The sequence below is a fragment of the Pomacea canaliculata genome, linkage group LG5 (assembly GCF_003073045.1).
Source record: "Pomacea canaliculata isolate SZHN2017 linkage group LG5, ASM307304v1, whole genome shotgun sequence".
Taxonomy (NCBI): domain Eukaryota; kingdom Metazoa; phylum Mollusca; class Gastropoda; order Architaenioglossa; family Ampullariidae; genus Pomacea; species Pomacea canaliculata.
Window position 1 is genome coordinate 7303153 of NC_037594.1, and position 14449 is coordinate 7317601.

Sequence of the window (14449 nt, forward strand, 5' to 3'; positions counted from 1 at the left end):
ACAGGGCGAAAGTGAGTGGCTCAGAAGGTTGATTTTTTTTTTCTATCAAAGTGCAGTCATTGTAAAAGCCACAAACCGTATTCCCCAAGTCAAAATTGCGGTTTGCTTGGCGGGGCGGCGGAATAAATGTTAACTTTGTACACTCCCCTTCGCGCACAAACACACAAACAGTATTCCCACCCCCTCCTCCCCACGCCCAAACAACTTTCTAGCACTACCTGGATCGGAGCTGTGAATGGCAACATTCACTCCTTGACAGGCGGGCTGATAACAACACTGACACATTCCCAGTACCCTACAATGACAACACCAGTCTCACAAAGGAATGTTACAACGTTGGAATAACAAGCTAAAAACAAAAAAGACCGCCGTGTCAAAACTCTTTGGTAGCTGTGCTCTCGACTCCATTCCTTTTGTAAACGCCAGAATCAGTCCACTCAAACACCGACAACTTGTGTGAAGGGTCCAGTCGCTTGTTGACAGAGATTCAGTCGCAGGACTATAAAGACCTTCCACAGAACGTGTGAAGTGGGAAAGTTGTTCAGAGGCCTTCTCTCTGGTCTCTCGTCGCCTACCTGCTGCACTGTAAAGTCTGTTGGCGACGTCACCGCCCTACTCCAGTCAAGCCGGGCAACCGCGGCACGGCTGGTGGCCGCACGTATGGATTTATGTCCCCTTTCCTCCTCCACCGCCCGCCCGAGATATCCAGATAAACCGCTGCGAGGCAGATGGCAGGATCTGACCCTAACCATCGAATTTATGACTACACTTTACCCGCCAGTTTAGGCTGCCAAACGTGTGTGTGTGTGCGCGTGCAACTGTATCGTGAGATGAGTCGTGCTGCCAAGAGGTGGACTGGCATGTGACACGACGTCTGGACTACTGCTACTATATTATCAGTGTGAATATGGAATTGAACAAGCCAGAGAGATCAACTCTAAAGGGTCGCCTAATCAGACACATTACATACAGCTTGCTTTTTGTATGTGTGTGTTTAAAAGTATGACCTTCATGCAAACAATCTGTCAGCTTTATCTCCAACATTTTGCGTGTTGTGAAAGTCCTTAACCGGTAGTATGATAAATTTACTGACTGAAAAAAAAGAGAAATCCAATACTTTCACAAATAATAAATAATTTACAGGTTTAGGTTTTGACTTGCATGTTATCTTGACTAGCAGAAAGGGACCTTGTAGGTAATTATGCAGTGGGCATAAAAAAAACATTTAAGAAGGCATTGATCATTGTTCCCACCAGCTGGTGAGGCCGCTGGGAAAGGGATGACTTATAAGACCTTCACAGCAGGAGCAGAGAAGCGAATTTGAAAGCCAAAGCCAAACTAAAGGACATCATAGGCATTAAAAAAAATCATGACTCATAATCTTTTGTAATGTGTCATATCTCTTTCACCATCTTGTTCAAGTACCAATTATTTGCATTTCAAATCTTTGTTTATTCTGTCCCCTCTCCCACCCCACGAGTTAAACCCGGCATAAGTTATTTATACACTGTGGAACCTGTTTACAACTTGCTCTCACAATCATTTTGCTGAAAGAAACGTATCACACAATGGACACACACATATTAAACAGCAAGCAAATACTAGTTTTTAACTACGGGGTTTTCTTTTTGGAAAGCAAACACTTTCATTTCCACTTCTGTTGCTCCTTTTTTCTCCTGTTGTGTATTTTGAAAAGAATGCTACTCATGCTCCTCTACACCTGTTTTCTAGCTACTGCTCTGAGTGCTTAATATTTGTGGATATGTCAGCATGCATGTCCTTTCCCTTTCTTAAGCAAGTTTGCATTTGCATCATTATTGCCAAAAGCTTAAGTTCTTGATGGATCATCAATGTTCTCATCTAAATAGCATAATTAGTGTGAAGTGTGAACCAGCAATATAGAAATGAAGATATTTGGATTGATAAAAGCTACACACTGTTTTACAAACAAAAAGGCAACAGATATAAGAAACTTTTTCACAAGCACCGTAACCTGTATGGCTACAGCTAATCCTTTCTGGGTTGAGGTAACCCTAAGGGTCAATAGGCATAGCCTTAGAGAACACCCAAAAAAAGATCTGAACCCAATATCCATGCCTGCAGCGTTTTGAACATCAAGATTCTTACATCCTGTGGAGAATAGGGAAACTTTTGAAAATTATGATGGCAGTGACTGTGTATTCACATGCACACATGTTCAAAACAATATCCATAAACATATCAGACTGTCTCTGGATATGACTGTCACATAATGACTGTGAACTTACCTCCGTCATTTTGTGGAAGTCAAGAGTTGGTCGTTCTGTGTCACGCCTTCGTTTCTTTCCACACCGTCGATCATGCAGCACACATGGCTGTGAGTGGCATCTGGGTATTTTGTTCCGGCAGGGAGACAGTGGAACTGAGCCAGTGCCCATCACACAGGGTGTAGACCCTGATGTCAAGCCTGAGGACATGTGTTCCTCAAATGACAAGCTGCGTGACTGCAGAGCATCGTACCTCAGGCGTCCAGGTGACCTGTCCAGCCAGGGGGCGCTGAAGCATGAAGAGGCATGGGAGCGGAGACTGGCAGCTGAGGAGGGGCGTGGCACAGGAGAGCATGGTGGTGTCTGCAAGTCAGAGGTGGTGTCTCTCCCACTATCTATGCTTAAGGGTGAGGGAGCCACAGGCACACCACTGGCAATGGTGCAGCCACTCCCTCCTGCACATACACCGGGGATGTGACCAGTGATTTTAAAGTCCCGGTGGAAACGACTGCATGATGCGACAGGCAGAATATTTCCCAGGCCATGCACTTCGTCGTGAAGTGAAGAGCCAGCAAAGCCAGGGTTCCTGTTATCCAGGCAAGCAATGCAGCCGCTGCCACTGCTGTTCAACAGTGTCACCGGAATGGGCCGCCACACCCGTGCACCCTCCACTTGGGGTGACGTGGACATGACCCCAGCTCCTGTAGGTGGGTTGTCTGCAGGCACAGACAGCGAGCGGCAGTGTTTCTTCTTGGGTGGGGCCAGCAGAGTGCCCTGGCCTGCATCACAGACTGGACGGTTGAATAATGTGCGGTTCTTGGTGTATCGGTGGGTGGCCAAGGAAGCTGATGGGCTGGAACTGTGTCTATGAAGCACATTGGAACCTGGAGCCACAGGTCCAGATCCATGCAGGTGGGTGTGGGGACATGTTGGTGAGGCACCCACTGCCTGTCTATCCCTGTTAGTCTGCTGGTCCTTGCCTTCGCCATCCAGAGACAGCCAGACGTTCTTACCTGTTGAGACAAGTCAAACGCAAAATTTTACAGCTGTCACCTAACTATGATTTTGACAAAAGTATACCATAATGTATTTCTGGCCACTAATTGTTCTACCTTTTATCAGTATCCACATCACTGTCTTTAAACACACAATGCTAACCAAATTACCTTCAATCTGAAGGGCACCGTCTCTTGGTACCTGAAACAACAGTAACAGCTTCTGAGTAAAATGAAATAAAAATGACATAAGGAAAACTTTCATGCACAAATTGAGCATATATCTGCTTGTTACACATGATATTGTAAAGATAACCAGAAAGGCAAACAGATGTATGAGCCTTAAAAAAAAAAAAAATCACATACCAACACACTTGAAGGGTCTTCTGATTATGTATGTTTAAATAAATCTTTCTGAACACGCTAATGTAACTTTGACAATTTTGATGCAGCAATGACCCTTCAAGCCACAAGTATATTAAACTTCACTATTGTGCAAGGCTCTTTCTTTAAACTTTTAGAAAAACATCCCTCAGCACATGCTTTTAACATAGCAACCAGTCTTTTCTTGACAGTCACACTACAGAGTTAAGAAAACATCAACGCTAATACTGCATTTGTCAGAGTTTTGTTTTGAGTGAAACAAATGAGACTACCTTAGGCTAGGTGTACAGACATGCCAGCTGGAGGCAAATACTTTGTAAGGTATTTTACTGACTGCTAAGCATTAGCTAAACTGCTAATACTTCATAAGAGTTTTAGCTCACAGCTATGTGTTAAATAAACAAGTACTTCGAAAAGGATTTTGCCAACTGCTAAACATTAGCATGCAACTAAAGCCACTGGGCACCCAGCCGCTGATTATATGAAAATAGAAATGTGTGCCAAATATGCCGAAAAAAATCCACTAATTAAAAAATTGAAAGGAAGACAATTTTTGTCTATGAGGACTCTGATAGACAGTTGTGAATTGCTTTGTCATATTTCTGACTCTGGGCTTAACAAATGACTTTAGACCTGGTGGCAAAACCTGGAATGAATAAAAAAAATGCTTCTCCTCCCTCCCACGTCCCAACCTTGCCCTCCAAAAGGATACAGCCACCCTGAGCACCGCTGCTTCACAGAAGTCTTAAGTCACCAACAATGTAAACTATAGCCGTTTATTTACAGCTTCTTCAGGCCATATCACAGCCCAGCAAACAGGCGGTAGACTGGCGGCACCATACACTCCTCTAACAACCGTTGTGGCCACACCCCTACCCCTACCACCCAGTTGTCACCAGAAGACACCAAGTAGTATTGATCGTTCCAGACAAATTGGCGGGGTATTTTTTTCCTGAGGATGGGGTAGGGGACAGCAAGGGGAGGTTGATGAGTACTGAATGACAACCTGTGTAAAAACTGGGCAATAGCAGTACCTCCAAAGCAACCCAGCTGGCTGAAATTTTTTTGTCTTCCCCCCCACCTTAAAAAAATCTGCCTTCTTTTCAAACCACATCTAAACGCTTCTCATCATAAGGTCTTTTGAAGATGACGGTGTGTGCGCACCAGACACGAACCATACAGGACTGGCTACAGGAGCTACAAGAGAAGGCATTGAACGTGTGTAGACTGAGCAGATGGCACTCTGCCTTGTGAACAGCTTGTCAGGAGACTGGGGAGATGATCCTCCTCACCTAGCCACCTGAACAGCTTGTAAGAGTGAGATGGCCCCGTACTCTCCCTGGCCTGGCTTTCAAAGCAGCGAGAAAAGATTGTATAAAGGCTGCGGCAGACCATCCTCCACAAGCTCCTGGTGGGTGCGTCAATGCCGCCTGGCAGCCATCTCTGATATTGTACACCAAGATGGCAGCCAATACTGGTGCCTACACCAAAACGTCAACATTTACTGGCACCTACAACAAATTGGCAGCATTTGCCGGTGCCCACGCTAACACTTTACCCTTACACTGTAACACGTGAATCCTTTCCAGCCGTTTCTCTTCATTCCCAAGATCACTGTCTTTCTCATACTTCTCATCTCTCAATTTACAATCGCCCCCACATCCCTCCCCGCCCCCCCCCAAAAATATCGCCCCTTTGCTGTCTGCCCTCAGAAATCTGAAGAGGCACCAGAAACGGGTTGCCACATCTGTCTAGAGTCTAGACCATTGCATGCCAGCTATGTGTTCGGAAGACCGCACTTGACAATACCCAAACTTTCTCCTTTTTTCTCTCCCCTCCTTCCACGTCACTGGTCTCCATGTAAGGCGGGTGAGAACTGGAATCATTGTTGAGCATGTATTTACGTCATGTAGGTCTTCTGATGCCATTCCAAGACCTCCTTCACTCATCCAAAAGCATATCAAAGCCCTATCAGAAAGCAACTTGGCATGTGCAGATTTTCAGATCCCTGGTTATATGGCGTTTTATAAAAAGTCAAGCCAAATACTGGGTCAGGTCAGGACTACTACTGATGGTAAAACAGAAGTGCCTTAATATGTTACCGTTTTTTGAATGTAAGAATAACAAAAACAAAGTAGATATTGCTAAAGTTGGTCATTACTGCACTGCTAGCCATAAATTATGCAAAGCCCTTTAAGTTTTGTTTTACACACAATGGTTAGATTTTATTACAAGAAATGCTGTTTGGAACTGTTTACAAAGCATCCAATGAAAACAAAGACCCATTCCTCTTTATTGAACAGACTATGTGCAATTTGCTGAGCTAATTGAAAAGTTTAAGGAAAATGAAATTAAAAATGAAGGTACCAATGTGAAATATAACAAATCCTGTCTTAATTTCATCTCAAATTTTAGAAGGGGGGGGGGGGAAAATTGGTGTTTTACGCCGTGTCAGCAACTGAGGCTATATCATGGCAATGCAGCCAGCCCTGTAAACAGATGCCACGTGCAGAGAAAGATCAGCGTGCCCGAGACGAGAAATGAACTCAGGGCAGCCAACCTTCACTGTATTGGTGACAGGCGCTAACAGCGCTAACCGTTGCGCCACCGGACCGCTCTCTCAAATTTTAGAAAACATGTACACTGCACAAAATACTTAACAAATACTTCAATTTGAAAAAATGCCAAAAGGATTGGGAATTTACACAAAAGGGAGTCTAAGGCCCAAGGAATTACTGCAGTACAATAATTCTTAGCTGTTTCGAAAACTGTTCACCAGTGTAATTAATAGAAGTATTTGATGCGAACTTTGTAACTGCATTTAAGCAATTTTAAAGCAAACCACTACAACCTATGAAACCTATTTGGGAATTTTGAAGTCAAATTTTGTGTAAAGGTTAGAGCGCAAGTACATTTTATTGGTATATTTATATATGCTGGAGAGTGGACAACCAAAATAATAAATAACTATGACATGACCCATTTAAAATTCATCATGCAGACCACTACAGTGTGCAACATTTATGGGAACTTAAACAAAAAGGAGATAAGAACGCACACTGAACGCTGCTAGGGACTAGCGGCATTGTTAATTAACGAGATGTTAACTCAAATTCTCATGAAGCATCTTAGTTGATTGCTACGCTTTAGCCACGCAGCTAGAGTCTTGCGATCGTCTGTGTACCTGACCCCAGCTCACTGCAAATGTTTAAAAAAAAACCCAAAACAGTCTGCTGCTTGGTCCCTGGCCTACTGCCTACTTGCACGTGCAGCAAAACAACCGTGAGAAGGCTGGTGACCGGGGAGGACAGTGGAAGTAACGGAGCGGCATTTAGAACTTATTGCCAACACCACAGCCAAGACTGCCACGTGATTTTCTCTTCTCCCTCCAACCCAGCGTTACAAATCTTGTTTTCCTAGCCGCCTACTTCGCCTCTTTCTGGGGTCTTACATCCGCGTTTGCGGCCTCCAAAGCGTGCACAGCGGTGGGTGGACACCCGCTGGCCCATCAGGCTCGCAACGTCCCTGCATGCCGGTACTGTGACATGCGGCACTCCGACACCTACACTTCGTAAACATTAGACGAGACGGCCACGGGTGGTGGTGGGGCAGATCCTGTTAGACAGCCCCCCCTCCTCCCCTTTAAACCGTCACGCATCACAGAACGACATTCAATGTTTGCCATGGCAAACCTCCAACCTTAGGCTATCGGACCTAATGTGTTTGCACCTCATTTCTAATATTTATGGACTTTTTTAATTTTCTCATCGCATCAACAGTTCCCATAATTATTCTTTTTAAGTTCATGCCCGACGTGGTGCTGTACATATTACAAGTTATTATGATATGAAATGGGGTGAAGAGCTACAGAATTTATGCTGGGGCGGGTGAACTAAGACAAGGTATACATCCACACCTGGGACCTTGGCATGTCAGTCTCTCTCTCTCTGGACAAAGAGATGGCGCCGACCTGTGTGGGCCTCCCCGCCACCGTCGTGGCTTTTGCTGCAGAGAGAAGGTGCAAGTCTGACGTGCGGCAGACAAACAGCTACCATCCATGGAGCTGCGACATCGGAAGGGAACGGCTCTGACCAACGTCCATCACCTCAACGCTGCAGGTAGTGGAGGGTTGTTTAGCGGCATGGCAAGCTGCCATGCGAACCATGGCTTCTGCAAACGTGCGCCTTTTCGGTGTACACAAATAAAGAGAGGAAAGGGCCGAAACCTCTGTGTCTTCTTCAAGCGCACTTCAAAGGGAAGGCAGGCAACTGAGGGCTGCCTCAAACGCTGGTCTGACCCCAACCCCAATCACCACACACAAATGAACCGGCTGGGGGAAGAGAGTGGGAAGCGGGTTCCCAAACACAAGAGTCTAGCGGCACCAACCGTCTCTCACAAGCTAAAACTATAATGGCTACCTGGGCAGAACAGCATTTCTATGACCAGGAGAAATATCTTCACTATACAAGGTTGTTTCAGCTCGTGCCTACTATACAGGTACTTAATGCCAACACACACACACACACTGACAGGTAATAATGCCAACACACACGCACGCACGCACTGACCGGCACCTTGATGTCATCTTCTAGCGTCTGGCCGCGAAGCTTCTCGGTGATGAGCGCCACAGGAACATGAATCATGGTGTCTTGCCCCGACGACTCCAGGCCCAGTCCCTCCCACCCACCGGCCACGGTCCCCCTTCTGGCCGCCCTCAGTGGTGGGGCATGGCCCCCGGTCACCGCTCTCCTCGCTGGGCAGGGCAGCAGCAGCAGTGGCGGGCATCAGGCGTCGCGGCCACCACAGCTACACCCTCGCAGCTAGGGCTCGGGCACCAGTGCGTGCTTGCTGGTAGCCCCAGTCCATCATGTCACGGCGGGAGGCTGCAAGACCAGGAGTCACGGCACTTGGGTTGCACTTAACGACCGCGATAACTGGACAGTCCGCTAGGGGATCTGGAAGAAACAAAACAAAATAGTCATAAAACACAGCGTGAAAATAAACGAGAACTGGTCCTAAAGTGAATATCTGACTCATCGGTCTGTTTTACATTTCAGGCTTACTACGTTAACGGCCCAGCACGGGGAAGATAACAAACCACTGCAACAACGCCTTTGCGTGCTCGTGGAGGTTTGTGGTAAATTTATTAATAACAGCGAACACAAGAATCATCCCCCTTCGAAAGTTTTTTCAGTGTAACAGATAACTCCACCGTCCGAACACTGCCTTGAAGGTAAATAATGCAGTCACGTGCCGCCATATCTATCAATGTTTTCCAGTGTCACCTCCATCTGCGTGTGTGTGTTTTGAGGTGGGAGGCAGCAGGCTCTGGGTTACCACATAGCTGGTCTAACAACTGACCCTTCCATCGTCATCCTCCGACCAAGCCTCATCCCTCCGAGAAGTCTAGACATTAAAGAACTGAAAAGAGCAAAGTTATGGTCAATGGAAGCGGCAAAGCAGAGATCTCTATAAAAGGGTACAGCTCGAAGAGGTAAGAAGCATCAAATATTTGGGAGACACCCTCTCCAAGGACGGCAGCTCCAACAGCAACATCAACAGCGACAATGGCTAGACTAGACAGAATCTGACATAAGATAAGGTTCACTACCACGTACAAGCTGGACATCAGGAACCTCTAATTTCAAGCGACGTAAGCTGGCCTTGGTCGTGTGACCCGGCACGACACCTTGTCGAAGACTATCCTTCAAGGCACCTCAGAAGGTGGTCGACGCCGCGGTCGCCAAAGAAAGAACTGGATTAGGAAGGTTAAAGACTGGACTGGTCGTCCTGCTATCGCCCACAATAGGCAAGAGTGGCGGCCCTGTCAGCTGCCGCGTCTACCCATGTGCCGCCCCCGCCCACAAAGGACAGGAGTCAAGGGACTGAGACATTACAGCAGGACCATCGTGGCACTGTGAACAACAACCTGAGAAACACAACCCGCTTAGCCACCCAGAACTCGCCTCACATGTCTGCCGCACGCGACGCCGTCTTCAGCACAATTCCCCCCTCTACCCGTGACCTCACCTCCACCCTAACGCGTCTCTCCACTTCCACCCTAACCCCGGCCAGCGCCTTATTGTGCAGTGGCAACTGATCTAAAGCACTACTGCCACTCGCAAACCAGAGGTTGTGCTACTTGTAGTCGTCTCTGAAAAGTGGGGTAAGGGACTGCTGACTTCTTACTGAAATGCATCTTGTGTTGCTGTGAACCGTACAGGGTAGTGCAGTCAGGGTTGTCACACACCACACACCTACGACCTCACAAAAAGAAATGCGTGACCACAGACAGAAGTCTCTAGTTCACCGACACCAGAGGGGATGGAAACAAAACAACATACAGCAGCACCGTCAGTGTGTTTTGAGCGTGTGCGTGAGCGAGAGAAAGAGAGAGGGGATGGAGAGGAATAAAAACCAGATTAATGCTGATTTTCGTTTTTAATCTCTCATAACTCACACACACGTCCACAGTGATCTGTCAGCTTAGGTGACATCGGCCGTCATTTTTTCAACACCTGTCGCCTCCAAGAGGACGTTGTACTGGACCAGAGACCATCAACACGATTCGCATCGGTAACCGCCGTCGCCAGGCAACGTCACGTGGTACAGAATGCAGCACGAGGATGTACAGCAGTAGACAACCCACTGACAGTTGTGGCATGAGACAAACACCGACATAGGGCTCTAAAGTTGTCACCGTGACCGCAAGACCTAAGGTCACACAGTGTGGTCATCTGCCAAGACGATATGCAAAAGTAACAACTACTGAGTTTTGACCCGGCCACCTTGCCACCACTCACACACAAAGACGAATGCAGTTCATCGGCGGACCGCGAAGTGGCTCATCATAAATCTAGCATGGACGATGTTCATAAAAAGCTTTCCCGAGGTAAGTAACGGTGCTAAGGCAAGCCAGACAAGAGAGCCGCGGACAGGCAACGCTCTTTCACGCCTGAATAACGACACCTCTGACCGCTTTAGTATATAATATACCACTAAGGACAATACCACCGATACTGTGTAAAAAAATAGCTAATCCTGTTCTGAGCCCGACTGTGGAAACAGCGAACAACAGTCACCGGAAAAAAAAGCAGGACCTGGGAGCTAAACATATATAATAAGCACACGTAGATGAGAGCCAGAGGGCTGACACAGCAACTACAGTCCGAGGCTGGCCATTAGTTATACCTAACGCATCTGAGTCAGTTGATACACGTCAACAACAAATCTAAAGCAAATGTTGTGTATCTTATCTAAACCAAACAACTTGTATTGACCTTGTCGTCATAACGGCTGTCGCCATCAGCTTCTATATCTTCCACATCGGCATCCTCCGATCATAGCTCCATAGCCGTCGTCACAGCAGAACACGTTACGGAAGGTCACAGTGTTCCCCGTCGTCAACTCCCCTTTCCCTTAAGCACAACCCGGAGAAACACTGATGTGACGACAACCCGTCTGTCCACGACGTGAACAACAACTACAGTGTGGCCGCGGTGAGAAGAGACGTGTGTGTGTGTGGAGGGGCAAGAGGAACCTCACCTCTTCTGCTTTCTTTCTGTGAAGACGTCTCCCGCCCTTCGAACCTCCACCGTCTGCTTCAGGTAGCAGTCCCATCCCCACCTCCTGCTCCACCCTTGGCGCACACTCGCTCGTTCTCCCCTCACTCTCTTTCTCTCTCTCGCACTCACACACACACGCACGGCACTGACGCCCGGGCGGCTCACGTGGGTCTAACGCCTTCTGATCACCGCGCCTGTTAAACAGCTTTGACAGCGCCATCACCCAGGTATGCCCAAGTGACGCCGCGCGTGCGCCAGTCAGGTGTGCATGTGTAGAAAGGAACCTGCTGGGTGGTATAGTCTCAGAAATTCCTGCTACACCGCTTCCATCTCCCACCCACCCAGCCCCCATCCCGACCAGACGAGAGAAGAAATGGGAGTTTGAGGACGATGACGCTCAGACGCCGCATCCTTTTCCTCTCAGACAGCTATTAACACACTTTAATCCTTTTCCACTCTAACATTAAACCTCGAGGCGTTCACAGACCAGTTGGTCAGGCATGCCCAGACACCCACGCTCGTTACAAAGTAACAGGTGTTTTCGGGGTGGGGAAAACAAATACAACACTGTCGGCGTCCCCGCAGGCTACCTCGAAGGTCACACATGGTCTTGGCACAGGGATGCTGGACGGAAAGAGAAGCCAAGTGTTGTCATCGTTACTGACAGAGAGTTGTGACAGGGACAGAGAGTGAAAAGACATGCTCACACGTTTGTACTTCACACAAAGCAGGTCCCCTGTTCCCTCCCCAGCTCTACAGTCTCGAGGCAGGCCTCGCATTCTTTACCCTGCTAACGCATGTCTGATTAATCTCTGCTATCAGTGGAATTTTGTTACGTGCAAGTAGAGAACTCGACAAGGGAGGTGGTGAGAAGAGAAAATGGATTAGAATGGAGAAAACGAACCCACCCACCCACTCCGCGCACAGGTGACTAGTCTGAAGAGTTTGTCTAGGTCGGAAAACCAAGCTAGCTTCTAGAGGCAACTTGCTAACACCCAAACGACTCCGACAATGACAGCGACGATGATGCCACTTTCTGCATACTTTACACTGCTGCTGTCACGCATCCAGGCACAGAGGACATTAAAACGCTTGGCGATCCTTCAGCCGACTATCTGCACTGGTCGTGAACTTTGACAGATGGGCTCGGACTGAAATGTGGGATGGGAGGAGCGGGGGTGGGGGGTAGGGAGAGAAAGTGGCCGCAGTCGTTAGGGCTTTCGATTTCCTAGATGCGCAAGAGTGCGTAATAAATCTTCCACGCCAATATACATCGCAGAAGATTGAGGCGGAAAGGTGTAGCAAGGATTTCCATTTTTGTCGTGGATGCAGCCGCTGAACGCCATCCCGCTGTCTACCACAAGACCTCACCATCAGACGCAGGTCACGAGCTAACAGGCTTTATCGCTTCCACAAGAGCGTATGTGAAGCTAGGGTCAGTAGAGGTGAAGGGGGCGTGACCTGTCGGGCATGACCTGATCTGTCCTAGTGTCCCCATCCCCATCGCTGCCTTGTCTTGATACTTTTGATATGGTTTACCTGCGCCTGGAGAAAAGGGACGGCAACCACTCTGTAACACTCCGAAGATCTAGAGGAGACGGTTGACGAAGAAGGGAATAAGATCGACATGAGTCAGTTGACATGGAGGAAAAGCCTATCGGCGTTTAGGTAGGGAAACCTGTTACATGGACTTTAAACATCCACTTAACTCTCACTGCGGTACCTTCTTTGAAACGATCGACGAGCTACAAAACACTTTATTCGTTAACACGTAAACAGAATGAGCTCACCTTCGGTAAAGGTAAGGAAAAGTTTTTCCGCCAACAAAAAACAACAAACATGACCATAGGAAAATGCAGGCACCACAAAACTACCCAAAACTTTAAGGCGATCTCAATGTTTTGATAAGAAAGCAAATCTAGAAAAAGAAGCATTCTTTTGGCTAGTCGACAGTAACAACTGCAAAAGGCTCCCCCCGAAAGTCTGTGATAAATGCTATTCCATATGTGAATAAGAAATATTATGTGTAGCGCTGCGTCACTGAGGCCTCCAGTGTTGTGGGGTGCGAAGGTCGCCACCCGGCAAGCGGACCGCCCCCACCACCAACAGACAAGCTCCGTCTGAGATGTGATTGCGGCTGTCTACTCGGACTGAAGCCAAGTTTCATCAAGGCTGATATGACGACTGCAACCTGCGATCACCGTTAGAGAACGTAATCTCAAAGCTATGTTCAAACGAACACCATAGGTGGCCCCAACACATAACTTAACAGTTTCGGCAATGAAACCACTGAAGGCGATGGACTGTGTAAACAGCAGGTAAGCCAATACGCCAGTCACACACACAATGCACATACACGTAACAGCACGCTTCGACAGAAACTTATATTTGTCTACTCAAAAAGAAAGACAAATAATCAGAAAATGAGAATGAAAAACACGGAGGCAAACCTCCTCTATGCCATATTAAGTGAAAATACAGCTAAGCTAGACTTATTCTCTATAGAGATAATGTCAGCGGTACATTGCCTGACTAAGCCAGGCGCACCGTCGTTCCTATCAAGAGAGGGCTACAAGCAGGTTTGTTTGTCTCTACAGGTGAGACACGTTATCAACCTTGCTAGCATCGTCTGCTGTTTGTTCTAGGTGCGACCTATTACGTCATGAGCAGATCGCGCGCTCAGGGAGGAGCACCGCCAGGTCACGCATACCAGAGTAGGAGGGGGACTGCGTGTACTACAGTCGGCCGCCGAGCTATGATCTGGCTTTGTGGGTAGATGCTATTCTGTGACAAACAAAATCACCCGTAAACCTGAAAAGAAGCTAAGGGACAGAGGCTGCCGTTCCTATGCTACTATAATTATCCGTCAAATTACGACACGTTGCCTTTTGTCATTTTTTTATCATCTGTTTCCAAGCAAACCTAGCATATTAAAACATGAGAGAGAGAGAATGTGTTAGCTAGGAGAGTTGGACATAAAAGGGAAAACCGCTGTTCAGTCAAGGTGAACTACCTGTGCTTGGCTAACCGGATAGTAGCCGATGTGTCTGTGTGTGTGAAAGGAAGTGGGGAGGAGGGGTTGCCGAGGAAACTGTTAGGAAGCCGTGGTCATTCAAGACAATCAAGTAAACACGTAACCGCGCAAAGTGTACGATCGCCAACAAATCCAACGCTCGCTCGGAAGGGCTGAGGCTCTTGCCATATAAAGACGACGAAACCGCAGCCCATGTCTGATTTTGAATGGGGGAGCAGCTGTCAA

At 47.5% G+C, this 14449-nt stretch overlaps 1 protein-coding gene across 8 annotated transcripts in view; it reads right to left on the reverse strand.

Moving 5' to 3' along the window:
• The window catches only part of LOC112563584 (protein FAM53A-like), a 52818-nt gene that overhangs the window by 12397 nt on the left and 25972 nt on the right, over positions 1-14449 (reverse strand). For 6 of the 8 annotated variants that reach the window (XM_025237669.1, XM_025237675.1, XM_025237670.1 and 3 more), the window contains 3 exons: positions 8194-8580; positions 3413-3443; positions 2268-3259 (listed from right to left, as the gene is read on the reverse strand). In XM_025237669.1, the coding sequence (XP_025093454.1) occupies positions 2268-3259; positions 3413-3443; positions 8194-8268 (1098 nt within the window). In that variant the 5' untranslated portion in view covers positions 8269-8580. Of the gene's footprint in view, positions 1-2267; positions 3260-3412; positions 3444-8193; positions 8581-10905; positions 11037-14449 lie in introns of those variants that run through there. The other 2 variants (XM_025237676.1, XM_025237677.1) reach the window with 2 other exon arrangements.